At 35.8% G+C, this 27,628-nt stretch overlaps 1 protein-coding gene across 1 annotated transcript in view; it reads right to left on the bottom strand.

The window, feature by feature from the left end:
- Nucleotides 1-3,248: 3,248 nt before the first annotated feature.
- LOC123531063 (integrin beta-1-like) overlaps nucleotides 3,249-27,628 on the bottom strand; it is a 31,402-nt gene continuing 7,022 nt past the window's right edge. The window contains 15 exon segments of the mRNA XM_053518158.1: nucleotides 3,249-8,765; nucleotides 9,559-9,725; nucleotides 10,403-10,504; nucleotides 11,109-11,262; nucleotides 11,930-12,016; nucleotides 12,578-12,687; nucleotides 13,033-13,181; nucleotides 13,763-13,911; nucleotides 14,393-14,539; nucleotides 17,137-17,206; nucleotides 17,787-17,869; nucleotides 18,640-18,831; nucleotides 19,495-19,590; nucleotides 20,681-20,764; nucleotides 21,514-21,600. Of these exon segments, the coding sequence (XP_053374133.1) occupies nucleotides 8,691-8,765; nucleotides 9,559-9,725; nucleotides 10,403-10,504; nucleotides 11,109-11,262; nucleotides 11,930-12,016; nucleotides 12,578-12,687; nucleotides 13,033-13,181; nucleotides 13,763-13,911; nucleotides 14,393-14,539; nucleotides 17,137-17,206; nucleotides 17,787-17,869; nucleotides 18,640-18,831; nucleotides 19,495-19,590; nucleotides 20,681-20,764; nucleotides 21,514-21,600 (1,752 nt within the window). The 3' untranslated portion in view covers nucleotides 3,249-8,690.

The following is a 27,628-nucleotide window of genomic DNA, read 5'->3' as shown; positions in this document are numbered from 1 at the left end:
TAACAAAACAAACACGCACCAGCGTTTTTATAACCAACACTTAGTTTACTAACCAGTTCGCGTATATTTCAAAATATTAAACAGATAATTTATAACATACAAATGATACAACCTGGTCTCTAAGAGTTAGTTTCATGTGCTGCGGTGACAGTTGAATCGGGTCACGAAACTCGCTCTCATCTCGTAAATTATTGTTCTGTTTTAAAAAAGACAACAAAATAAATTAACATCAAACTACCATTACGTTAATTGGTCTGGCTGAATGATGAAAAAATCTATTTGCTGCATTTAAGCACAATTCCTTCTCGCTTTTAAAATTACAAAAATACATCCCATCCTCTGTAGAGGGGGAGTTATGCTGAAAACCGTTAATTTAACATAATAAGACACGAAAAAAGCTATAATTACATGTACTTCTAAATTCTTTACTTTTTCAGTGTCATACCAGTCAACGTATTTTGATTTTATGCTAGGGAACTATCCAACTGACTTGCGGAATGTAAATGAGTCTACCTGGAGTGGGGCCATTAGGTCTTCTGCTATCATTAACGGTAGATGAACAACAAAGTCCGTATGTAACATACATTGTGTAAATGTTACCCAATACAAAAATACAGGATTTTTGTTCATCACGCATTGTTTATGCATGGAGCTTCGCACATGAACAACTGCACTTGGTACCTTGATAATTACTAGGTTAAGGAATTGGGGAACCGGTTTAAAAAATAATTCGATTCACTCACTGTGAACAAAGTATGTCTGATACTAGTAGAATTTCAAATCGCAAAACTGCCAAATACTGTCAAGTCACGAACCCGACCTCTGATAGCCTTGAATTATCTCTAACTAAACCAGAAAGATTGGGCCAGTGAAGTGTGTGGCAATTTAGGTGAAATGTATAGAAGTTAACAAATCAATGGAGATTATGCATGCAAAGTTTCAACAAATATCACCATTGTGTAACTTTCATGTCATTTGTAGCCCGACTCATCAAAGAATAGGTAGAGCTATTGGACTCACCCGTGTATCGTCGTCCGCCCCTTTTTCGAATTTTGTTTTCGCAATTTTGTGGTGAAGTTTTATAAATATATAAGCTGGTATCTCAGCACCCATTTATTGGAATGGATTGAAACTTCACGCACTTGTCCACTGTTACGTGTTGATATGCATCGTACAGGTTCTATTACCCTGTTTTGCATTTTCGCAAAATCATGCCACTTTAGCGACTTTTATACGAGTTCAATTGACAGAGCTGTTGAGAAGTCGAGTGTTGCTGTCCACCGACAGCTCTTGTTATTTTGCCAGTTAATGCTTAAAATATCACCCAAACGGGACTGGCGAGGTGTTAGTTACAGATGAATAGTCTTCTTTTTGGTATCTGTTGGAGACACTGATAAATGGCGCCGCCAAGAGAATTTCTGGACTTATATTTCTTTCCAGAAAGCATTTTCTAAAGCATTGGAAATATAAAACAATGTCACAGGGACTCAGGTCAGGCGAAAAAGGCGGATGGTTAACAACTTCCACCTTTTCAGAAGCCAAAAAAGACTTTACAACCTCAAACTTGTGAGAGGAGGCGTTGTTGTGTATCAGACCATTTCTGACCATTCTTTGCTTGGACGTTTCATATTGTTGTAAAACTTTTTACAGTATAGAGTTCTTGTAGAATCGTACAGTGATTGTATGACCAGATGGACAATGTACTTGAACGACTGGCCCATTAGAATAGAAGAAAATTGCGTATAACATCTTTTTCGAACTTATGATTCTCTAGGCGATACAGGGGCGTTTTTTATCCTTTCGCTTTCGTTGCTTATTAACAGCCTTCTCTGTGGTTCAGACATGAGCACACAGGTTTCGTCACCTGTTAGCAAGTTAGATATAACCCGACTATCACAGCCTTTGCATGTTTTCAAAAGTTTCCGGGCACATTTAAGGCGTTGTTTCTTTTGCTCCTCAGTGAGCAAATGAGGTACCCAGCTAGCGCAAATCTTTCTCAGGTTCAAACGCTTTTTCAGAATTGTTTGTACACTGCGTTCTGACATACCAGTGCATCTGGCTATATCTTTCACCGACAATCGGGCATCCTGTTTGACCACAACTTTTACAGCAGCGATGTTTGCCTTGGTAACAGAGGTTTTAGACCCATCAGAACGGGTATCATCTTCGACAGATAATTTTCCAGCTTTAAAAGCTTTTACTAACAACTGTGTGCATTACAATGGCCTAATGTCCATATATCTTGTCACTGACATTTCAAAGGCGGTGCTCACATTTTTCCCATATTTTTTGGTTTTATTTCTGCGTGCGTGTTTTCAAGTATTCGCGTGCATATATTCGGGTTTCACTGTGTATGCGTTCTTATTTGAACGCAACTGTTCCTCTTGGATTAATGTCCATGACGTTATTACCCTACTGTGACTACATACTAAAAACATTTTTTTTAATTCATAAAATAGTTAAGTTGGAGCGTCCGTTGTAAGGTGTCATTCTCCTGAAAATACACAAGTAACCCTTGTGAATGCACCATATGAAACCCTTTCCCTGTCTTAAAACTAATTGAGCCGCGCCATGAGAAAACCAACATAATGGGTTTGCGACCAGCATGGATCCAGACCAGCCTGCGCATCCGCGCAGTCTGGTCAGGATCCATGCTGTTCGCTTTTAAAGCCTATTGGAATTGGAGAAACTGTTAGCGAACAGCATGGATCCTGACCAGACTGCGCGGATGCGCAGACTGGTCTGGATCTATGCTGGTCGCAAACCCACTATGTTGGTTTTCTCATAGCGCGGCTCAATTCTAATGCATTTTATCTCGATTGTGATAAAAACTGTAAGCTTCATTCAATCACTCTCGAATCCACTTCCTGGAAATACAAGTACTGATGCCATAATGATATGAGAAGTTGCGGCCATGACTCCAAGCGTGGCTTCAAACCACGACTTTTGGAGTGAATAGCCGACACTTCTGCCACTCGAGCACCACTCCCCTTTTTGTACCTTACTGTTAAAGAATTGTCGAGCCTTGAATTATGGTAAGTGTGTAATTGAAAGCAACTAGCATATCCTGGAAAATTCTTTTTATACCATGAACACACTAGTTCCTAGAAGAATTGTACACATTATTTAGCAAACGACTTACATAAGGTCGAAAGATAACTGGATTTGCTTTGGCCGGTATGTGCGATGTACATACCTTGAAATATAACATGAGAAACTTCTATGATGAAATAATAAAATAAAACAGATTCAACTTACTTTTTATTTTAACAGTCACATTTTATTCCAAATATTTTCTAGTGTCATAGTGTAACTAAACCTATAAGGAAACAATTAAAACGCATCTGTTTAACTTTCTTTGAATCTATAGCAGATTGTCTTATTTCTGCCATCAGAGCTGGTCACTGAATATAAGAATAAAATAACGATTTAAAAAAGTAAAGTACAAATTGCATTTTCATGTCTGAGTCCGGAAAGATATATTCATTTGCCACTTATATTTCCAATATTGTCACTAAGTTATTGTCGTGAATAAAACGCTCGCCATGCACATTGATTGATAAATTGCTAACTTTAAAGGATTCTATAGATTAATTATGGTAGTAGAAACTAAAATGTTATGTTATTCAATAAAATTCTAAATTATGCTCCCTTCAAATATGTCTATCTTTTTTTCTTTTTTTCTAAACGAGGAAAAGCCATCAAACTGTTCTTTTCGTATCATTTAAGGATATGGACCAGTAATAACACTCGACAATTTCCGTGTGATTACGTATTCTTGCTAGGCAATGCGGCATTCTTCGGACATTAATGTAGCTCAATGCGTGCGCATGACATTCGGCAAAAGCCGGAAAATGCCGAAATCACATACGGAAAATACGTAATCTGCCGGTTGTCATAACAGATTCACTACCTTAACGAAAATATTAAAACACACTACCCAGCCATTTTAATCAATCGGGTTTTCTACATATCCCAACGTTTAGAGAGAAAAACAACTTAATAAAATATTTCACTATAGAACAGTTTTGTTGTAATTTACTTCTTAATTCTGAAAAAGATAACAAAATAAATTATGAAAAAGAAAACAAACTAGTAAACTAACGTAGAAATATAATTTTGCCCAGCATGTTTGTAACTTTTTATAAATAAATAGAAAACTGAAATGCTCAGTTCCGCGAGACCGTTCAAAGATTTAGTCTATGTTTTACCTTGTATCATGAACTTTTTTTTCAGATAATTCTTTCCTTATACTTTTCAAGGGTTCAAAATTCATTTTAGTAAAAATCGACATTTATTGTACTTTAACATATCAAAATAAAAGTCGCAATATTCTATTGTTTAGGAAAAAATCCCCGACGGACTAAATCCCCTTGCTCAATTTGATCAATAACAACGAAATCTCTCACCACCACCACCCCCAAACCCTTGATTTTGTCTAAATTTATATTTAAAAAAAGATTTGAAATTATTTTTAAACAAAACAATAATATAAATTAAGTAAAAATATGGATATGATCAATTGTGTACCTTTTGAAATAGGAGTACACAATCTTGCCCATTTACTGTTTGTGTTAAGCTGCCAATTTCAATTTGCCATGAACAATATTTCGCAAGAAAGCTTAGTACTTCTAGAAAGAGTTCAAAGTCAAATGAGTGTTCAAATAAAAGACTTTGCTACCGTATATTAACCAAGTATTTTCAGTGTCCTATCGCTATCCTTTCTGGTTAAACTGTCTTTCAAACATGAGCTTTCCCACAGGCAATTACAGATTTCCCATCAGAAACGGTCATTTCCCTTGGGGAAAAGCACCTTCCCATGGAACGTTATTTTTCCCTAGGGAACATACTGTCTAATATCCCAATGAGAAATTCCCATGGGAAAATAACTATTTCTATTTTCAGCTTTAAATTAATACATTTTCGTAATATGCATTCAAATAAGACATTTTCATTGTTTATTTTGTAAAAAATGAAGAAATTGCTAATTTCAAGTTTCCCATGGGAAACCATTTCCACGGTAATTCTATGGGAATCCCATGGGACTGGTTTCACATGGGAATCCCAATAGAAATGTCCATCTACTGGCTGCTTCAAGAAATTTTAGTTAGAACTAAAATATTAATGCACCTGATTCTCAGAGCTCATGAAGCTGTATTCCCCATGCCACTTAGCAGTGATTAATTGAATAAGATGCAAAAATGAGCTTAGTATGAGGAGCCCATATCATGCAAAAAATATCAATTTATACAACTGAAGGATGCACCGATAGTAAACAATTCTAATTACTAGTGCAAAAAATAGTATAGGACGCTAAATCAATCGTTGTTACATATAAATAGAATTAAACACCGTTGATGACTGACCATACAGAATTACAAAAATGTTTTAGACATTTTTTTGTAATACAGTTCCTATTTGGTTCACCCCACCAATCGCATCAAATTGAATACGAGCATATTTGTCTAGCCGCAGTGCCATATTTACATTCGTTAAATTTTAACAGGACGACGGTTGTTTCATAAAAGTAAACATAATTTGTCCTAGGAACGGCCATGGTGTGCAGTTTCTTTCGAAATATTGGCATAATTACTACTAAATAAGAGAGATTTAGCGGTCAATAAAATAAATTCGGAATGGACTAGTCTGTGTTCATACCCTATGTTTTGTTCAAAGGAGATCACACCTGAGGCTATTGAAATTTTGTATAATTATGTCCCTTTTTTTCTCAAAATGTAGAAGATAATCAGAACCAAGAAAGATGAAATTAAAAAATGAAAGGATTATCTAGTCTGTAGCCAGACTAGGGATAAACGTATATGACCCTAAAGAACATTTGAAACCAAAAACCATGTACATTTAATATAAACATACAATTCCTTAACAGTTTTAGAAATAGTTATTTATACCCCTTAACACGTAACTGAGTGTCTATTAAAAGTTCTGCACATGTAAAATGTTAATGTGAACTATTTATGAAAATATATCTCATTCCCATGGGAAATGTTTTCCATGGGAAACGTTTTGACACGCTTCCCTTGGGAACTGTTTCCCATAGGAAATGCGTTTATTTCCCGTGGAAATTGTTTTTCATTGGAAAATATGTAATCTCCCTTCGAAAAGCGTTCCCACGGGAAAATTTTTAAAAAAAAACAACAGCTTAATATGTGGAAAGTTAATCAGAAATTTTGTTATGGTACGAAGATGATATATATTGAATAGTATGTGTTTTAAGATATTTCCTAAAAAAATGTTTTCCGTGGGAAGTTCCCATGGGAAACTGGCGTTCAGTTGGGAACCAGTTCACGTACCTTTTCCATGGGGAAAATTATTATTTTCCCATGGGAAATATTGGCATTCCCATTGGGAAAACGCCCTTTCCCATGGGAAAGTCAATTTTTCTTAACTTTTCACTGCTTTAAAAATGCAGTCAAATAAAAATTAAAAGTAAGAAATAAATCAGATAACCAAACCCTATATTTGACACATAAAAATCTTTGTTTTTATGTGAAGAAGTACTTGTTGTTTTCCCCTTATTGGCGTGGCAAAAATAAACTTGAGGACCTGTAAATGTACTTTTCAAATAATCAAGTTTTCCGAGTATCCGCACGTGCAAGACTGTTCAAATGATAATAATGTTTAAAATGATAAAAGTGATTACATAAATAACAAAATATAACACAAAAATACATTTCCTTAGACTATATATACAATTTATGTCTTATTTTACAAAAGAAGACAATTCTGAAAATAAAGATAAATGTAGATAAATGTACAATATTACAATTGTTCTCTAGAACAGACCCTTTTGTGGTTACCGGAGATGTGTGAAAGAATTATATACAGCAGTGTGCTAACTTTAACACGAGTAATTATACTGTTTTGAAAAGAAATAGAGCACTAGCGTCCAATTCATTTGAGAATTTAAACAGTGCGAGGGTAAGTTAGTGAGAATTTGTTGATATAGGAAGGAGAGCCAGTAGGAAGAAATTTAAAATGAACAACAATGCTGGGCCCTATATCGCTCACCTGCACATCTGATAACGTAGTTAGGATTTCAATGTTTTCAGAAGCAACTCTAGTATTGGCATATTAAAATGATACAGTAAATTGTGTAGTGGTATAACTTCCATCAATGTATCTTTAAACCCCTGAAAGAAGGGCGTCAAATATCCGTGCAGGCTGATCATGGTCTGCACTGTTCGCTATTCAGTTAGTAAATTTTCAGTGAACACCCCTTTGAATCATAAGAGGTACTGCCCAAACAGAATGATGGACCAGGCCATTTTTAAAAATTTAACAGGGTAAAGGTTAACAAGAAATAAAAGGCAGACAACGCACGACAGACAAAGTACAAAACACCGCGGATGACTAAACACTAACAAAAGGCGACGGGTTTCAGACAACATACGAAATACCGCGGATGACTAAACTCTTACAAAAGGCGACAGCTTACAGACAACATACGAAATCCCGAGGATGACTAAACTCTTACGAAAGTCGACAGGTTACAGACAACATACGAAATACCGCGGATGACTAAACTACAAAAGGCGATAGCTTACAGACAAAATACGAAACACCGCGGATGACTAAACTCTTACAAAAGTCGACAGGTTACAGACAACAAACGAAATACCGCGGATGACTAAACTCTTACAAAAGTCGACAGGTTTCAGACAACATACGAAATACCTCGGATGACTAAACTCTTACAAAAGTCGACAGGTTACATACAACATACGAAATCCCGCGGATGACTAAACTCTTACAAAAGGCGACAGGTTTCAAACAACATTCGAAAGATATATATAAGTAAAGATTAACAGGTTGACTTATCCAGCTCCTGCCACAGAAGCAAACTCTCAGACATAATAATATGAAACAATTACAAAAATATAATCGCACATCTGACCCTGTTGTAAATAATAACTTGATTAAAATCTATAACCACATAATTCATATAACCACACATTATCTACAAACACATATTAAACGCAAAACCGAGCAGAAAAAGGAAAAAAACAGGACTGACATATTTACAAATAAAAAGTGTACATCATTTTAAGCATAAAACATAACAAAGCTAAATATTTATATACTGTAGATTGGGCTATTTTTGCGTACGCATTCTTAGCGTCATGGTAAGCAGTCACATTAGCGGTGTTAAAAATTGGCGAAACGTGAGTGTTTGTATTTTATGACATGACGCAGATTACTATTCAAAAATATATTGAATTCACGAGTATTCACGTATTCGCGAATATTAGTGAAAATAAAAGTATCGCGAATATCGCCCGACATACAGTATCGCTGACAAATTATGTACAAAACTATAGCGAATATCACTCGATCTACAATATCGCTGACAAACTATGTACAAAACTATCGCGAATATGGCCCGATCTACAGTATTATGTATAAAACTATCGCGAATATCGCCCGATCTACAGTATTATGTATAAAACTATCGCGAATATCACCATATCAACAGTATCGCTGACAAATTATGTACAGATTGATCTTAAAAAGTACAACATTAAAAAAGAAAGGTTGAACAAAACGTTTCTAAAATTATAATGAGAAAATGCACCAGCAACAAAACCATGCATATCCTTATGGATTTTTAATCTAGTCCTCACAGATTTCAGCTTATACATGTAGACTGGACTTAGGGGTTGACTGTCATTCTAATCATCGACCGTTCCTTTGTAGACTGGATTCTGATTGGACGTCAGCGGCGTCTTGTAAATTGGATTGTCGGTCTGTAAGACAAGTGCACGTTAGGTAATCATATAAGCGAAAAGGAAGGGAAAAAGAATCATGAAACTCTATGTCTACATAAGTATTATGATATAAATGGAATGGCATCAAAATGTTGACTTTCGTATAATCGTTTCATTCTTGATTCAAAAAAAAGTTTACACATAACGGGATAATTATCATGTTTAATGACGGTGAAAACAATCTCAAACCTGACTGTCTAATGTAATTTTATAGACGGGTTTCATATATATCCGAAAATAAAAATACATATATAATTATATCAATCAATATTGAAGTTATGAATACAATTTATGGTAGCTATATTTGGACTTAATGTGAAATAAGGCTAGATTGATTTCGCATCAAACTAAATGTCGTTTAAACACACATTTCTAGCGGCATTACTCGAGTCCACTACAGATTCTTTACCTAGAGTTCAAATGTAACATATTTATTTAATCAGACATTTCTATCAGCCTTACCTGACTCCATTGACTTAGATTCTGAATCTCGAGTTCGAATCTGGTTATTCATCTTAACAGACATTTCTAACAGTCTAACTATTCTGAATTTTGTGTTCAGATCAAGCGCATTTAGTTGGAAACACATTTCTAGCAGTCTTATCTGACTCCATTTCGGATTCTGTACCTCGTGTTCAAATCTAGCGGATCTATTGAAACAAAATTTTCTGATCCAGCTTATTTATTTAAACAAACATTCCCCACTCAGGATTCTGGAACTCGTGTGCAAATCTAGCATACTTATTTACATGGACATTTCTAGCAGACCTACCTGACTCCATTTCGGATTCTGTATCTCGTGTTCAAATCTAGCGTATTCAATCTTGTCGTAGAAGGAAGTAAGAATCTTCCAGATGATCAGGAGTAGAAGTCCAACACCAATGATACCTCCCAGTACTGGCAAGGCTATCAGGAGAGGATCTGGTGGGCTCACACATTCTGACAGAATATTATAAATATGTGAAAAATACCTCACATACTCTAGTACTTTACGTTTCTCATTCAGTAAGACTGTTTGTTTCGCATTGAATCTTAAAACAACTTATCTCTTCGCTGATATAGGGGCATTATGTTACTGGCCGTAAACAGGATGTCAAAGCAATCCATATCAGGTTTAAGCAATATAACGATTTTATATTGTCGACTACATTATAGTTCATAAATAAACACAACTGTTTCTTCTTTTGGTGAATTCTGCTTAACCTTCAAATGAACATTCATTAGACACAATAACACGTTTGTGAGCTTTAAGTCCTTTAAGTCTTAAGAAGGCGACACGATTCTGTGGGGATAAGTGTAAGGAGGTGACATGATGCTGTAGGGAGAATTTTAAGGAGGTGACATGATTCTGTGGGGACAGTTTTAAGGAGGTGACACGATGTTGTGGGGATAATTTAAGGGGGTGACACGATACTGTGGGGATCATTGTACGGAGGTGACACGATTCTGTGGCGATAATTTTAAGGAAGTGATACGATGCTGTGGCGATAATTTCAAGAAAGTCATACGATGTTTTGGGGATAATCTTTAGAAAGTGACACGATCCTAGGAGATAATCCTAAAGAACTGACATGATGATGTGGTGATAATCATAAAGCCGTCACAGATATACTTACGCTTTGTTTTGGCAAGATGCAGATGAATGGTGTCGTTCTCACAAAGTATGATGTAGTTGATTTGACACTTATCTTTGTCAAATGTTCCACAAGGCTGTACAGCTGCAAATAAATTTCAAATAAGCAAGATATTTTGTGTTTCAACATGTTCCTCAGAGTTACAAATTTCGAGGTTGTATTTCGAAACAGGTGTATCCCTTTCATTTCACATAAAACATTATTACTGAAGCTAAGTTTCTTTTACAGAGGTGGAAGACCTGTAATGACAATCGGCAAGTCACGTATTCTCCGTATGGAATTTTGGCATTCTCCGTATGGAATTTCGGCATTTTCCGTATGGAAGTTTGGCATTCTCCGTATGGAATTTCGTATGGAATTTCGGCATTCTCCGTATGGAATTTCGTATGGAATTTCGGTATTCTCCGTATGGAATTTCGGCATTCTCCGTATGGAATTTCGTATGGAATTTCAGCATTCTCCGTATGGAATTTCGGCATTCTCCGGTTTTTGTGGAAAGGTATGTGTGCATTGTGCTAAATTTATGTCCAAAGAATGGCGCATTGCCGCCTTGCCTTATGACAATAATCTTTCACGTAATCACACGGAAAGTGCCGAACAATATAATGGGTCCACCACAAAATTTTAATTGTTGACTTAAGCTTCAGATTTGAAATTACATGTAATCTATGAACCACCACTAGCATACCTTTCTGAAATCTTGCGACCATGGTTACTTCCAGACTCGAACATTCCTCTTGACAGTCCGTGTGTGAAGCGTTATCACTTTTCCTGTGCGCATCGAGACATGTTACGCAACTCTTTTGCGCATCGTTTCCACACTTCCGGCAGTTGTCGCACCGCTGTGGAAATATGTACAAAAACCATGTTACTCAATAAATTGCACTAAATGCGTTGAATTAAAATCTTTTGAATAATGTACAAGGAAATAACAGACAGACTATATCAATAGTGATTTTCTTTTTCAAATCCAGACTTATGCTATGATCACAAAAATCTACGCTACAATAATGGATAAAACAGAATATATTACAAGGAAATAACAGACAAACTATATTAATAGTGGTTTTCTTTTTCAAATCCAGACTTATGCTGCGATCAAAAAATTCTACGCTACAATAATAAATAAAACATTTTAAAAAAAAGGCTGATCTCCCTTTCGCTACGTGTAAATGCACACTTTTTGACACTTTGTGTATTTCATAAACATATTCGACTGAATGCTGTAAAAATAATGTCCTGATTTTTTTTTCATCTGAGACGCTTATTAAAATAGTATAGACGTACGCGTACACGTAAATATTTGAAAATCACAATTCCACCAAAATAAAAAATACAATAACTTATTATACTGATTACGTCGAAAATGTAACATTTGTAGTTTAAATAGGCATTTTTATATAATGTTATTTTCCATTCTATAGAATTAGAACATCTTTAGATGAATGTTTTGTTTGGTAACTGTTTTTGTAAGTTACGTTCGAAGATCAAAAAATAAATGTTACTTACCGGACAATCCTCACAGACTGTTCCATTGTACCCAGTTTTGCAGTCACATTTACCACATGAACACACTCCATTGCCACTGCATACTTTCTACAATATATAAAATGCTATCATGTGACTGTGTTATTATTTAATCATACGGACTTTGTTCTACACAATCGGAACCTGAATGCTCCAGATGTTCGTGTGTGTAAATAAAAGTGTGTGCTAGGTCAAAAACATATAACTGTACAGCTAACCGCAGTATAATTGTGTATTAAGACCAAAATCTGGCAGTTATACTGTTAATACATGTCATTCAATTAAGAATTCAGCTCCAGATATAAATATAATTTACATATCTTGTTAAGATAAGTTTAAAGAGGACTTTTCTATATCTAAAGTTAATATCTTATGATAAAATATTTTAGTGAAAAAAGGAACAGTATATCTTTAACATTTACCCTGCTAAATTTCTGAAATGGACTGGTCCATCATTCAATTTGGACAGTATCACTTATTATTCGAAGTGGTGTTCATTAAAAATTTACTGACTGAATAGCGAACAGTGCAGACCATGATCAGCCTGTGAATGCTGATCTGGGTCTGCACTGGTCGCAAAGTCAAAATCATTTTCCGCCGCCAGGCTAAACGTTAAAAGAAAAGACTTACTCCATTTTTTTGTGAGACACAGTTAGCATTTGACGGGCACTGGCAAAAATCACCAAAGTAGTTATTCTTACAAACGCACGTTCCGCATTCACAAGTACCCTGCTCCTTATCTGTAAACACAAAAAGCACACAAAATTTCCATGCATGGCTATGACAAAGATGTTACAGCCTGCTCTGAAGACAAATTTAGAGACAGAAGTCGTTTTGAGAAATTCTAGTTTTAGCCATAACGGGGCCAAGCAGACATAGGGATCTCCTAAGAGGATTCGTTTAAAGCGCTTTTTTCCGTGTTTTGCACTGCAAGCCCTTGAAAACGATCGAGCGGAATCGTTGAAACAGACAGGTGAGAAATCCGTACAATGATGTCGTATACTTCATTTGTCACTGTGTAATTAACAGATATATTTCCCGATCATGGAACTGGCTGAGAAAAACATGATGCAAATAATTCTTACTTGTGCATTTTTCGGTACTAGTACTGACTGGATCAATACATTTCGTATTGTCACATTCACAGTACTTCCCTTCGTAATCTTTAGGGCAGATGCACTGGCCACATTTGCACACGCCACGGTCTTCACACAACGATTCACTATCGTTGTTTCTACAATGAGAATGATGTCAACATTGCCAATGCATTACATATACATCTGAATAGGTCTTGTACAACAACATTTAATAGTCGAAAATGGGCTACTTCAAAAAATAGTAATTGGACATAAATTACAATATATCACATTTTGTAAACTTAATTTCTGCCGTTCAACCCCTGAATACTGAGCACAGATGACGCTATACAGTTTTCTTCCTCGATACTGAGATCTGACGACGATGCAAAATTAGTTTCTACAGTTAGACGAATATATAACTTTTCTTTCTACAGTTTGACTCTAGAGGTCAGATGAAGATGTAAATTTTCTTTTTACAGTTTGCCTCTAGAGGTCAGATGAAGATGTAAATTTTCTTTCTACAGTTTGCCTAGTGAATAGGGCAAAGGAAGATGTATGTTTACTTCGTACAGTTAAACACTGGGAACAAATTTTGTAAACTTGTTTCTTCAGTTCGCCTAATGAATACTGAGATCAGATTTTTTAAAAATACATGTACTTTTTACAGTTTGTCCCATGAATAACGGGATGGGGGAAATGTATACTTACTATCTAAACAAAGAATTCATAAACTTACTTTCTGCAGTTCGCTTCCTGAATACTGAGATCAGAGGAAGAATCGTCATTATCACATTGACAAAACTCGCCGCTCCTACCTGGTTTGCACTTACACACTCCGCATTCGTAAGTACCGTTACCCTGTGTACACTTCTCATTATCCAGTTCCTGGAATATTACATAGTAAAACATGTTACAAACATCACCTCCGAGTAGAGGTCACAACTCAATAATCTGCAATGAAAGGTAGCAATTTTGTATCAGTCTTTGCTTTAAAACATTTAAGTATAGGGAAAAAATCATTTTATACCATTACGTATCGGCTCCAGCAAGATCTCATCCTAGACTTGACATGATTCTATCATAATATATCTTTGGGATATATACCAAGGACTATAAGACTCCCAGTTAGCATTATATCGGCAAACCTATATCTGTCCATAGAACTTGTCCAATGCGAAGCCTATATCAGGCATCAACATCAAACTTATATCTACCAAGAAACAATATCGGGCCGATTTTACACCAACTTTGCATGACTGACATCGAGCCAATATTACACCAGCTTTGGATGACTGACATCGGGCCAATACTGAATGTGATACTGGTCCGATATCGATCCAATATATAATGCTTGTTGGGTTGATACCTCTGACTTCTTGCATTCACAATCACAGATAAATTCCACTTCTAACAGCAGTGATTCCTGAAGTCCTGATGGTACAAATTTGAATAGCTTTGTCCTGCTTCCATCCTTAGGGCATTCGTTCGCCACTATAGACACGTTGATATGAACCTGAAAATAGCACACATAGATTTACACACTCATTAAGCCATTAAAACTCATTGATATCAACAAGAAAATAGTGCACTAAATTGATAATAGTATAATGCATTAGATGATGATTAGGTGTCACACTGAAGTTACTTATATATATTCTGAACTTGCTTTCACTATTTATGTCATGCATGCCATTAGAAATACACACCGACATACAGCTTTTCAAATTTACAAAGTATGTAATATTTTCATTTCTAAAAATAGTCTACATTGGTAAGACTTAATTTTTAATAACATTTACCCCTCACGGGATAAAGAATTAACTATCATACATGATTAGACATGGGCCCCTTTGGCTTTACAAGCTAGGCGCTGTGACATGATATTACAAACTGGGCATGTCTTGCAGCGAGCATTTGCACCACATTATTATGAAATACCAATTGTTTTATTGTTTCAGCATGTTCAACCACACTTATGTACAACACGTATTTTCCAAAACATCATCGGTCTTCAAAGAAATTGAATGCATCAATAACATAAACATGTTACAGGAATCCACTGGTTATATTCTATAAGTGGTAATAATTTTGCCGGAAAAAGAACTGACATTTTTCTAAGTCCATGGCCTTGTTTACTTCCAGTTATGGCATGGTTAACCGAAGTAACTGAGAGCAGTGCTTAGCTTTATAGGTAAAAGAATGAAAGCAAATAGTCTGTCTCGACGGGAGCGCTACTTGCGCTATGTGTCATCCATGACGATTTCATAAAAATAACAAAAAAAATAAAGTTGTCAATCGAAATCGTTAACTGCATTCTTTTTTATGTTACTGATCCTAATGAGCATGTAACGGTTGGGCAGGGTGTGAAATAAAAATGTAGTTTTCTAGCTTTGTTTTAACAATTCATACAATTAGAAAAGTCATATAGTGTGCAGGTATAACTGAAGTTGTAAGCCGAAGCCGAATTATGCCATATTTTCGACTGCCTAAATATGGGGGCCCTTTTAACAAGAGCCAGCTCACAGGAGACAGCGTGCTCGACAATTTCAATGCTGAATAGTGTGAGGAAGCTGGAGCTGTCACTGGAGTGTTTTATTACTCCAATGTTGATGAAATTAATGGACAATAGCTTAAGTCTGTGCAAAATGTATTTAGTAATAACAAAGGTAGAGAAGTGTATGGAAGCATTAAATAAGTATAAACGGGACATAATTCATCGAAAATTTCTGCAATAGTAATGCACTATGACATTGTGTCATATCATGTGGCAAATAATGTGGAGCAGCTATTTGAAGTTTGAATCAAATAAGTGAGATAGAGCAGATTGAAGTGCATCACAACTTGAACATGAAATTCTAGTAGAAAGGGGGCATAACTCATAGCATTTTGGTACCAGCATCATAAACATTGTGTCATATGAAGTGGTTGACCATGTGGAACGACCGTTTTAAGTTTGAATAAAATAAATTTCTTAACAACAGAGATATAGTCAAAAAGAATCAAAATTTAACCGAAATTCTAAGTAAAAATGGAATATAAGTCGCTAAATATTTGAGCCAGACCTTGTGTCATATGATGACGACGACGATATGGAAGAACTATTTTAAGTTTGAATCAAATTCATTAGGTAATAACAAAGATAAAGTGAAAGTGCACCAACATTAACCTGAAATTCTAAGTAAAAAGGGGCATAATTCATGAAATATTGGTGCCAGTGTTATGGCCCTTGTGTCATATGATGTGGGTGATGATGTGCTACAACTGTTTTAAGTTTGAAACACATCCGTTTGGTAATAACAGATAAAGAATGAAAGTGCATCAAAACTTTAACCTAAAATTCTAAATAAAAAGGGGGTATAATTCATGAAAAGATGGTGCCAGAGTTATGGACTTTATATCATATGATGTGGATGATGATGTTGAATAACTGTTTTAAGTTTGAATCAAATCCATTCAGTAATAACTGAGACAGAGTGAAAGTGCACCAAAACCTGAAATTCTAAGTAAAAAGGGGGAATAATTCATAAAATATTGCTGCGAGTTATGACCCTTGTACCAAATGATATGGGTGATGATGAGGAATAATTATTTTAAGTTTGAAGCAAATCCATCAAGTAATTACAGAGATAAAGAGAACAAACAAAAGAAAGTGCATCAAAACTTTAACCAAGGTGCGGACGCGGAAGGACGCAGACGCCGACGCAAGGGGAGTAGGACAGCTCTCCATATACTTAGTCGAGCTAAAAAGTGCTAGAATTAGCATATTAATTACATACAAGTACATGTATGACATTGTTGCCCTTTTATCGATTTATTAGCAATTTGAACAATTTTGTAAAACTGAATTCAACAAATGCCAGGTATGAAGCCTTTGGTTTGGGGGTGGGGGGGGGACCTTTTCTAATTTCTATGTTATAGCATCATCTAGATTTACTGTAAATTTGGTGCATTTGTCCAATTAGTCCAGATCCGACCTAAAAATTCCCTAGTTAAATAAATATGACATATATCCAACTTCAACCGGGTAATTGTCAAATACCCTTGAAATTTATTCATATGCTATACATGTACTATGATTCAATAATTTCTTGAAAGAAATCTGTTTGTCACCTCCTTTCCAATTTCCAGATCGCTGCACTTTATCGGTAGTTCTCTCATGTTGTATGTACTTTTTATGCGTCTGAAACATGTAAGACCATCTATTAGTAAAATGTGTAAAACTCATTCAGCTGATCGCGATTTTTTTTCCAGAAATGCCGACCTCTTTTATTTTTATATTATATGATTTTGAAAACATGTAAGGTTATATCAAAAATGACAACCTTATTTAAAAAAAGAAGTTCTAGTCTTTCCTTTTCCTAAGCGTCCAAACTTGTAATTTGATAAAAAATAACATAATGACCCTTTTCAACTTAGGAATTGCTCGATATCTCAAACTCGCTTATTTCATAAGTCCAGTTTTCTCGATTACATTTCCAGGTCCCGTCCCGAAAACACGTGAAGAAAATATGAGCCGTGCCATGAGAAAACCAACATAGTGGCTTTGTGACCGGCATGGATCCAGACCAGCCTGCGCATCCACGCAGTCTGGTCAGGATCCATACTGTTCGCTTACAAACCCTATTGCAATTAGAGAAATCATTAGCGAACAGTATGGATCCTGACCAGACTTCGCGGATGCGCAGGCTGGTCTGGATCCATGCTAGTCGCAAATGCAATATGTTGGTTTTCTCATGGTGCGGCTCATTATAGATATATACTGGTGACTGCAGTTTGTCTCGGCAATTACATCAAGTTCTTCAGGGAGATCCTCAGCAGTAATGACTACCTTCTCACTCAGATCCTAAAATAATACAAAGCAAGACTGTGAAGGTCGTTATCTTGGACTTTTGAGAAATTTAGCAAGTCAGACAAAATTTGGACTATGTGGACTGAAACTTTACTCTATTCTACCGCGAGTAGTTTAGACTATATGAAAATGATGCCAGCCTCAGACAGACATCAAGAAATATATGGGAAAAAAATCCAGATGCGTTTTGACAGCTCTACTTGAATCGAGTTCAATTAATGCAAAATCATGTTTACCATTCATCTCTCAATGCTCCGGGTTTTTTTTTTCAAATAATACAAATTCGTGTTTACTATTCAAAACATCTCAATGTGCTCCGCTTTAAGCTCACTATTGTGTCCACTATTATGCCAGTATCGATGTTCAGGGGCTGTTATATGAAAGCGTGCCTGGAAGTTTTGTATTTAGCTACGAAATATTTCGCATCAGTTTAAGACCCACCACAATCTAGTGACCTTCTTTTTTCCCCCATACGTGAACTTTGATAATACAGGTATACAGTTATAATAGAAGATGACAGGTGGAGACTTTAGGCCCTTTCTGAATTGATATCATAAATATGTCATCACAACTTCATCTGCTATTGTAAGTTGGTAGCTAGATATCTGTATATCTCTGTTTGTTTATGCAAATCATGTATAATTACCATGAAGGAAACACAAAAAGAATACAGTTATTCTGTAGTGGATCTTTAAAGTTATCCATTTTTAAATGTACTAGTTAGATTCTTAATACACTGAAAATTCGTGCAAATATTTACTTACTTTAAAGAAAGTCGTTATACTGCTGACAATGGCGTTAGCTCCCTCGGCGTCCATGGTCTCTGTGGCAGACTGACCCCCTATCATATCTGTCAGCCCTTTGTACAAAACTTTGTCAGTTTTTTCCACAACAAAGAATGAATTAATATTGTTATCTGCTAGAACCTTCTTCAATTGTCCGTAAGATGGATAGTCCTGTGGAAAAAGGAAGTACCGGTTGCATACGTTTATTGTAAGAAATTATTTAGTATATTTTCATTTTTATTCAAGCTTCCTTTTGATCAAAGGCCGAAAATCTAAGCAAAGCGGAACTAACATCTGGTGAGAAAATTTTCAGAAATTACTGAAAAACATGAAACAAAAATCCATTATTTATTCATAGTTCTGTTGTACAAAGACAAAAGACATGAGTTAAGCCACTGTAAGACTGTGACAAATCTATTAAATATTGGGAAAATATTTGCAGTCACTTATTTTATAGTGATTGATATAAAAAGTGTTGTCTTATCTCTGGGAGTTTAGGGTGCGTTACCTCAAAGCATCAACATGGTAGTTTAATAATATGCGCATGACTACGTAAAATTATGGTAGCTACGAGGTGACAAGTATGTTTCTTTTATCTCGTGGCTGCGAGATGCTAACTCGAGATAATATGTCGTGGTCACATAATACTATTTCGAAAACGCGTGTTAGCAACTCGTGGTCACGTAATAAGCATCTCGTGGCCGCGTGATAGAAACACTAACACTTGTGTCCTCGGAGTTTCCGTAGTTTTTCTAATAAACATTTTATATTTGTTCGCCGCGGAAATAGCAGTGTAGCCGACAGGGACATATGCAGAGTCAATGAAAGACTTACAAGAATAGCAGAGTGTGTGTAGATAGATTCCTCCGGACTGTTTTTGTAAGGTGCCATGTGACAAGAACAATCGTTTGGTTTGTCTATCCCTGCCAGCTGAAAAACATAAATATGATGCAAGTAATGGCAGAATTGTTAGTAAGTCAGATATTTTTAATTGTACAAAGCCAGTCCGGTTAGCCAGATACAATGAGTGTAAGGGTCGAGAGCTCGATCCTCGGGCGAATCTAATGGTTTCCTGGACGCCAAGGTAGAAGATAATACGTTTTTTTTTTCTTCACATTTAATTAATGTATGGAATTGTAAGGTAAATGCAGAGAGCATGAATGGCGTGGAATCGTCAGAGTCTCATTTCCACCTGAACAGTTACCCTCGCGCTGTGTATTCCCATCTGCACCTACAACCAGTGAAAAAATCTTACATACTTTATTCAGAACTAGATGCCCAAGGGCAACATGTCGAGCCAGCCAGCTGTCTAACGGAAGCTCTAAAATGACCCTTGCCCCCCAAATGTGAACCTGACCTGATATGCATATACACGTAAAGACGAACAACACTCCATACTTATCAAAGTTATGGCCTGGACAAGTTTTAAAATGACCTTGAACTGTGACCTTGACCGTTAAGATAGGAACCTGGGGTTTGCGCATGACACTCCGTCTTACTGAGGTTAACATTCATGCCAAATATAAACAAGATTGCTCCAGGCATGTCAAAGTCATGGTGCGGACAAACAAATTCGGACGGACGCACGGACGGACGTACGCACATACACCGGACTATGTCTTCGCTTCCGCAAGCGGGCTCGACAAAAACCGCTAGCATCTTTGTCTGCCCGTTTGACGTTATATGCAAACATATTCCATATTTTACCACGTAAGGTCAAAGTTTCACTTTGTCATTTTTTTTTTGTTGAATTCCTTCTCTTGTTCAAAAATCTATCTATCTTCTGATGACACAGAAGAAATATATTAAATTTACAAATTTCAAGGCAGACATCGCAACTCGAACAGACCGCGTTTATTCCGTGGCACATTAAAGGTGATATTAAGGTAGAAATTTGTTCAAATTTGGATGCAATACAAGTTGTATATGCAGTAAGCTTCTGAAATTAATGATTTTTCCAAACTTGCCACATGCCTTATTGAACAAAGACTGTTACTGTATGTAAGTGGTTTAGCCGTACCTTTCCGTCCCCCGCAAAATGAAATCCACTGTCTGAAATGTACACTTAAACCCGTCTGGACTGGTTCCTCCATCCTACGATGTCCTGCAGCGAGAAATAACTCAGATTAATTACTTTGGTCAGTGTCAGGAATCGTATACAATCGTATATCGCGAATTAGTCAGTTCAATCCCGACTGCGATACAGCTAATCGTCGACTACTGGCTTTCTATATTGTGTATAAGCGCGGGAAACTTTTAAGGCTTTTCCAGTTGTTGTTAAGAGCTACCAGTTCCCTTTTACATCATGAGAACAGTTTGCATACAGAAAATTAGCGGGTAACCAATAATATAAGTTTGCCACTACTGCTAATAAGTTATGGTTTTATATGTACTTTAACATGTCATTCTATCAAATTTTATAAGGTTTCTAACTTCAATTCTGTTAAATGAAATAACATAGCTAAAACTGCTGTTTGTTGCGGGGGGGGGGGGGGGGGGGGGGGGGGGGGTGTCTTTTTTAATTCTGGAGGGATTAGGTGTAATTGAGAGGAGGCCATTTATACTGGGGAATACTGTAGAAAATATATACATGTATGTTGAAAATATGCGGAAAAAAATGTGACGAGCGTTTAATAAGGGAGATTGTTTATACTTGGGTATATTGTATTACAATAATTATTATCAAGCTTGAATAAACTACCAAATATCATCTTTCTGTTAAGAGGATTGTAAGCTTAACTTAAGCTAATGTTTTCTAAGACAACTTCGCCAACATTTGGAACAAATATAGAAAAATATTAGTTTTCTCCTTCTCTTACAGATTAACTATAAGTGGTGCTGTTAAATACATACCGGACACACTGCAGCTTGTAGTACGGCATCTAGCCCTCCTTCCATCGGATCAAAGTTTGCAGATGTGTTGGCATTCCTTATAGTGTTCTGAAGAACAAAAGAAATCAAGCCAAATGAAAATCAGAAAATTTTCATTGTTTTATCGCATGACTTATCTATTCATTTTACCACAGACCTCACTACCACTGCAAAAGTTGTCAGTGATATTGAATCTCCGCAACAACCCCACTTTTCTTCTCCACATACTCGCGTCTGGTTAATTACGTGATTCATTAGACATTCGCGCGGTTAAAAGCGCGCGCTTTAAAGTTGATTTCCTGAACATAATGCAGCTTATTATTATTCACGAGTGTTTTGAATTCACTTTTCGCTCTGTTCGCAAAATATGTGAAAATAAAACGACCGTGAATATTACTCATCCTAATATATGTTCACAAAAATGTATATACTGTTACATGTCGCTTGTATGAAAGACACTGCCAGTGTTGTTTTACCCTTGATATTGAAGACAAGTATCAATTCTCATTGGTTCTTGTTATAAGGATTTATTGAAGAAATATATACAACAATACTTTTATGTACAACCGCCGATGTTCAAAATTGAGCTATTGCAAACTAATAAATCGGTTTTATACAAATCTGCAAGGTATGTCAAAGAAAGCTTGGAAATTAAAAATGCAATTGTAATTCAGTAACAAAATCTGATTAATCTTTATGTAAACTGTTTATATCATAATTTATCATGTAAAACTATATGTAATGTAAAAGAAAATTTTGTAATGATGATAAAATGTATGTCCTGTTCTGTTCTGTACTAGAGCTATATTGTCTTTCTGGATTGCCATGTTTTATTGTCAGCGGAAAAATACATTTTAGAATTAAAGAATATAATAGTTATTGCTAATAAAGACTTTTCAATGTTGCTTAAATTACCTTTTAATATTCCGTCATAGAGAGTAATTTGTTGTGGTTTGTTTTCTCAGTGAGACGCTCATATATCCACAGAACGTGCAAATGACAATATCTAAATCAATCTATTATGCAGCAAAGGCCATTCATGAGCCAGCATAAGCTATAAGTTAAATTAGAATATATGAAGAAATCTCCAACTTGTTCATCTTTGCGTGCATATGCATATAAGTACATATAAATCATATACATTGTATGTAGAATATAGTCAAAGCTTTGTTTATCTTGTTCGTTTGATCAAATATTCTAATTTGTATTTGTAGTATTATAATATATCAAGATAATTGTTCAGAATGGATACCGCCTTTAGTTACGCGAGTGCTCCAAGTTCAAGAGAGTACATGTATAAAACAAACACGCAGATGCTCTCTCACTGGGCGCACTTATGTCCAGAGAAGGAGGCGTTTGTAGAATATGATGCACATGCGCAAAGACATTCCATAACCTGTCAAGAGTTGTTGAAGAAAAGTAAAGCTTTCGGTTGGTATGTGGCCAGTATTGGGATCAAGAAAGGAGATGTCGTAGTGTTCTGCATGAACAATTCTTTGAACATGCTTGTTTCAATGTTTGGTGTTCAGTTTGCTGGAGGAATACCAATATCGACCATGCAAAGTATGGCGGACGGAAGTGACGTCATTGATACAATCCGAGACCACAACTCCAAACTGCTAATAATGGATGCTAAAGAAGGGGACCAAAGCTGGCATATGTTACAGAACATTCAGTTATCTCAAGATTCTGCATAACTTCTTGACATCATATACAATAACTGTCTGTCCGAACTTTTCAGATACAACTTTAAAGAAAATTTAAAGCAACTCAAATTGTCGATTTAGCAAATACAGCGGAAGTTCAACTTCCGGAATTGTATCCAGAAGATTTAGCTGTAAAAACGTCTTGAAGTACCGGCAAACCGAAACTTCATTTTGGATTTTTAGTACGAACTCAACGATTATCTTGGAATAGACGAGCAGGCAATATTTTTCTGCGACAGGCCGTTTGAGCGGAGTGTAGGGTCTCCGAGAACGTATCTTGCCTCTAGGACAACACGAGCATTCGCGGACAGCTTCTTGTCGATTCAGAAAAACAACATAGGTAACAAGATTTTGCAATTAATAGGCTGTTTTGAAAACGTATTTTTTTATATAAACTTTTAAAACTTATAAATCTTTGGCTATATAACATTACTGGAAGTAAATCATTAACTAGCAGTCAATAAATCACTACATGTTATTAAAATGTATATTGATTCTCTGTAGAGTTTCTGTCTAACATTATATACCAAGAGAAGTGCACGCACATGTATCTACCTGGCTATCTCGTCTCCGACCTACTTAAAAGTCGTGGAAATGAGGACAAATTTTCAACTGTCAAATATATCATGTTTGCAGGAGAAAGGTGCGTATCTTTCATTATTGAGTTGGGTTTAATATAACAAATGAAATGAAATTAGGTAATGTAGAATGTTAAAGACGCACCACAAAATAACTGTATTCTTTTATATTTCCATGATGGTAATTATACATGCTTTGCATGAAGAAAATGAGAAATAACAAGAATATAGTTACAAATTGACAGTGACATATATAAGGCCAAGACAATGTGTTTAATGTCTAAATATATTAATATATTAATATTATACTATGCATATTACTTGATGTATTAAGGTGAGTTTAGACCACACTTTCGCCAGCTTTATCAAATATGATAAAATGAATCTTATGAATATTTCCCATTATTTCATTTTTTGTTATTTTATGCAGAAACAATTTAACTCTTTAACGTGTCAAAATGCAACTTGCTCGAGAGACCACGTCTATGGAGAGATCATTTGCCTTAACAAACCATATTTCAGTATCTTTATGTAAAGATCAATTCTGTTGTATTTACAAACAAACTGTGTTAAGAATCTAGTTTTTGCGTTTCATGTAGGTGATCTATTAACGCGAGTTCTACTGTACATGCCTTTAATTAAAGTAATATGTTTTTATGTTAGAATCTCAAAACGGTATGCGGAAATGCAAGGGCGTTTCTGTAAGAAACTTGTCGTCTGGTATGGGTCTACAGAGGCAGCTGGGGTATCAGCTTTTTCCTCCCAGAATCCTGCAGAGTTTGAAGCCGGAATTATCGGGAAACCTTTGCCAGGTGTGACTTTAAAGATATCCCATGTTCATCCTTCACTAAAATATTTTATCTGTATTTATTCAGTTCAAATGTAGAGAATCCTCATGAAATGTATTTTACTGTACTTAATATAGAAATTAATTGTGAAGGTAGAGCTACATCCATAATTAAATGTCATGCAGTAACAACTGGTTGTTTTAAAACTTCCAGTCTTTTACTACATGAAGAAGTACACATTGTATTGTGTTTAGTAATACATGTATTAAGTGTGTAATATTTTAAACCTAATGCATAGTACTGTTAACAAATATAAACTTGTTAATTTCATGTTTTACATAAAATATATATGTAGTAATTGTTCTAGATATTCAAAATAAGCACCCAATTTTACATTTTGTAATATTTCCTATTTATCATAATTTCATACTTTATTTCAACGTTTTTCTACTGATATTGTGGACCTCAATTTCTGGAATTGTAAATGTTGAACTTCTCTGGCTTCGTTAGAAATTTGTAGTTTATTTTCTTTAACATGTATAAAACAAGAGCTATCACTGTTAGTCACATATGCCCCGAAGCATGCAAAAGAATGCACAGTTGTCTGCGCAAAATATGCCAGAATAGTTTAGGTATGAATCATTTTGTGACCTTGACCTTGACCTGAAAGACCCGGATCATAAGCGTGACACACCTTCTCAATATGGTTAAGGTTAACAACTGTGTCAAATTATTTTCAAATACCTTGATAAATGGCAGAGTTAAGAAAAAGTCAATGTTAACCTCTAACTTCTATGTGTGACCTTGACCTTAGAGCTAGGGGTCGGGGTCAGGGTCCAGCACATGACAGGTTATCTTATTATAGGAAACATTTATGCCAAGTAATTTTAAAATCCCTTTATCAATGTCAGGGTTATGGACCGGACAAGAAACAGACCATGTTAACCTTTAATCTCTAAGTTTGACCTTAACCTTAGAGCTAGGGGTCTGGATCTTGCGCATGACATGTTGTCTCATTATGGGACACATTTATGCCAAGTAATTTCAGAATCCCTTGATGAATGGCAGAGTTATGAACCGAACTTCTGTTAACATTTGACTTCTAAGTGTGACCTTGACCTTGAAGCTAGGGGTCTGGGTCTTGTTCATGACACATTGTCTTATTATGGTAAACATTTTTGCCAAGTAATTTTAAAATCCCTTCATGGATGGCAGAGTTATGGACCGGACACGAAACAGACCCTGTTAAACTTAGACCTCTAAGTACGACCTTGACCTTGGTGCTAGGGGTCTGGATCTTAGCTTGACATGTCGTCTCATTATGGTTAATATTTATGCCAAGTTATTTCCAAATCCCTTTAGGGATGGCAGAGTTACAGCCCGGACAAGAATTTACACAGACGCACGCACACACGGACAGACGCACGGACGGACAGTGCGATTTTAATATGCCCACTTTCGGGGGCATAAAAATGTACATGTAAGCTACCTTTTTTGGTTCTTTTCCTGGTTTTGAGTTACGTTGCCCATTTCATTGTACATGTATTGTAGTTTCGTAGACCATTTCATTCTATTGGAGTGTTTTACCCATTTCATTCTATTGGAGCTTAGTAAACCATTTCATTCTATTGGAGTGTTTTACACATTTCATTGTATTGGAGCTTAGTAAACCATTTCATTCTACTGGAGTGTTTTACACATTTCATTCTATTGGAGCTTAGTAAACCATTTTATTCTATTGGAGTGTTTTACACATTTCATTGTATTGGAGCTTAGTAAACCATTTCATTCTTTTGGTGTGTTTTACACATTTCATTCTACTGGAGCTTAGTAAACCATTTCATTCTATTGGAGTGTTTTACACATTTCATTGTATTGCACTGTTTTACTCATTTTATTGTACTGGAGTTTTGTAAACCACTTTATTGTATTTGAGTGTTTTACCCATTCGTTAATGAGTCCATTGTATTGGAGTTCTGTAAACCACTCCATTGTACTGAAGTTCTTGTATTGAAGTAAACTGAATGGAACTAGCTTCACACTGGTGATTTGGTGCATAAACGCACTGACGGCAACTTTATACTGAATGGACGAAAAAGTGACCAAATGTCTGTTGGTGGTATGAAGATCTTTCCTCAAGAAGTCGAGAAAGTCTTAATCAGTTGCCCAGAAGTAGACGCCGTTGTAGCCGTACCGGTTCCGGATGAAAGACTTCACGATGCGATATACGCTTGTATAGTTCTATCAAAGACATGTAGGATGTAGAAGATATGCAGAAATATTTCGACCATCTGTGGGCTGACAATGCTTTATTCAAGCCGAAGTACTATATAGCATTTGAGAAATTACCGGGAAATGCAAGTGGTAAAATAGACAGAAAAGGAATTGCTATGATAGCAGCTTCTAAACTGAATCTTTGATGAGTCAGCCCTGCCTCAATTTATAAAAATACCGCGTGTAAATAAAGAAAGACTGACAATAATCCAGATCATGATTTCTTCATTCGACCCACTTGTAAATACAGAACAGAACAGAAATCTTGTGTATACAGAACAGAACAGAACAGAACAGAAAACTTTTGAATACAGAACAGAACAGAAAACTTGTAAATACAGAACTGAATAGAACAGAAAACAGAACAATAGAACACTTGTGAATACAGAACAGAACAGAATAGAACATACAGAAAACTTGTAAATACAGAACAGAACAGAACAGAACAGAAAACAGAACAATAGAACACTTGTGAATACAAAGCTTTATGTTCTTATCTCATAATTTTAAAAAGAAAACACTTGTCGGCAACACTATCCCGTTTGATGACCGAATGAGTGTATTTTTGACTTTGATGGAGTTGCTAAAAGGTTTGACAGACCGGTAAGATCCAAGTCTTAGTTTTGCAACACAATTTGTATAACAACAGGCAGCGTTCATAGATAATTCATACGTTACGGGCCGAAAAACCTGACAATGAGCCAAATTGTGACAATAGTTGTAAGCGATTTACTAGCGATTTCAGACAGAC

The sequence above is a fragment of the Mercenaria mercenaria genome, chromosome 11 (genome assembly GCF_021730395.1).
Source record: "Mercenaria mercenaria strain notata chromosome 11, MADL_Memer_1, whole genome shotgun sequence".
NCBI lineage: Eukaryota > Metazoa > Mollusca > Bivalvia > Venerida > Veneridae > Mercenaria > Mercenaria mercenaria.
The sequence above is the reverse complement of the archived record's forward strand: the minus strand, read 5'-3'. Positions and strand labels throughout refer to the sequence as shown.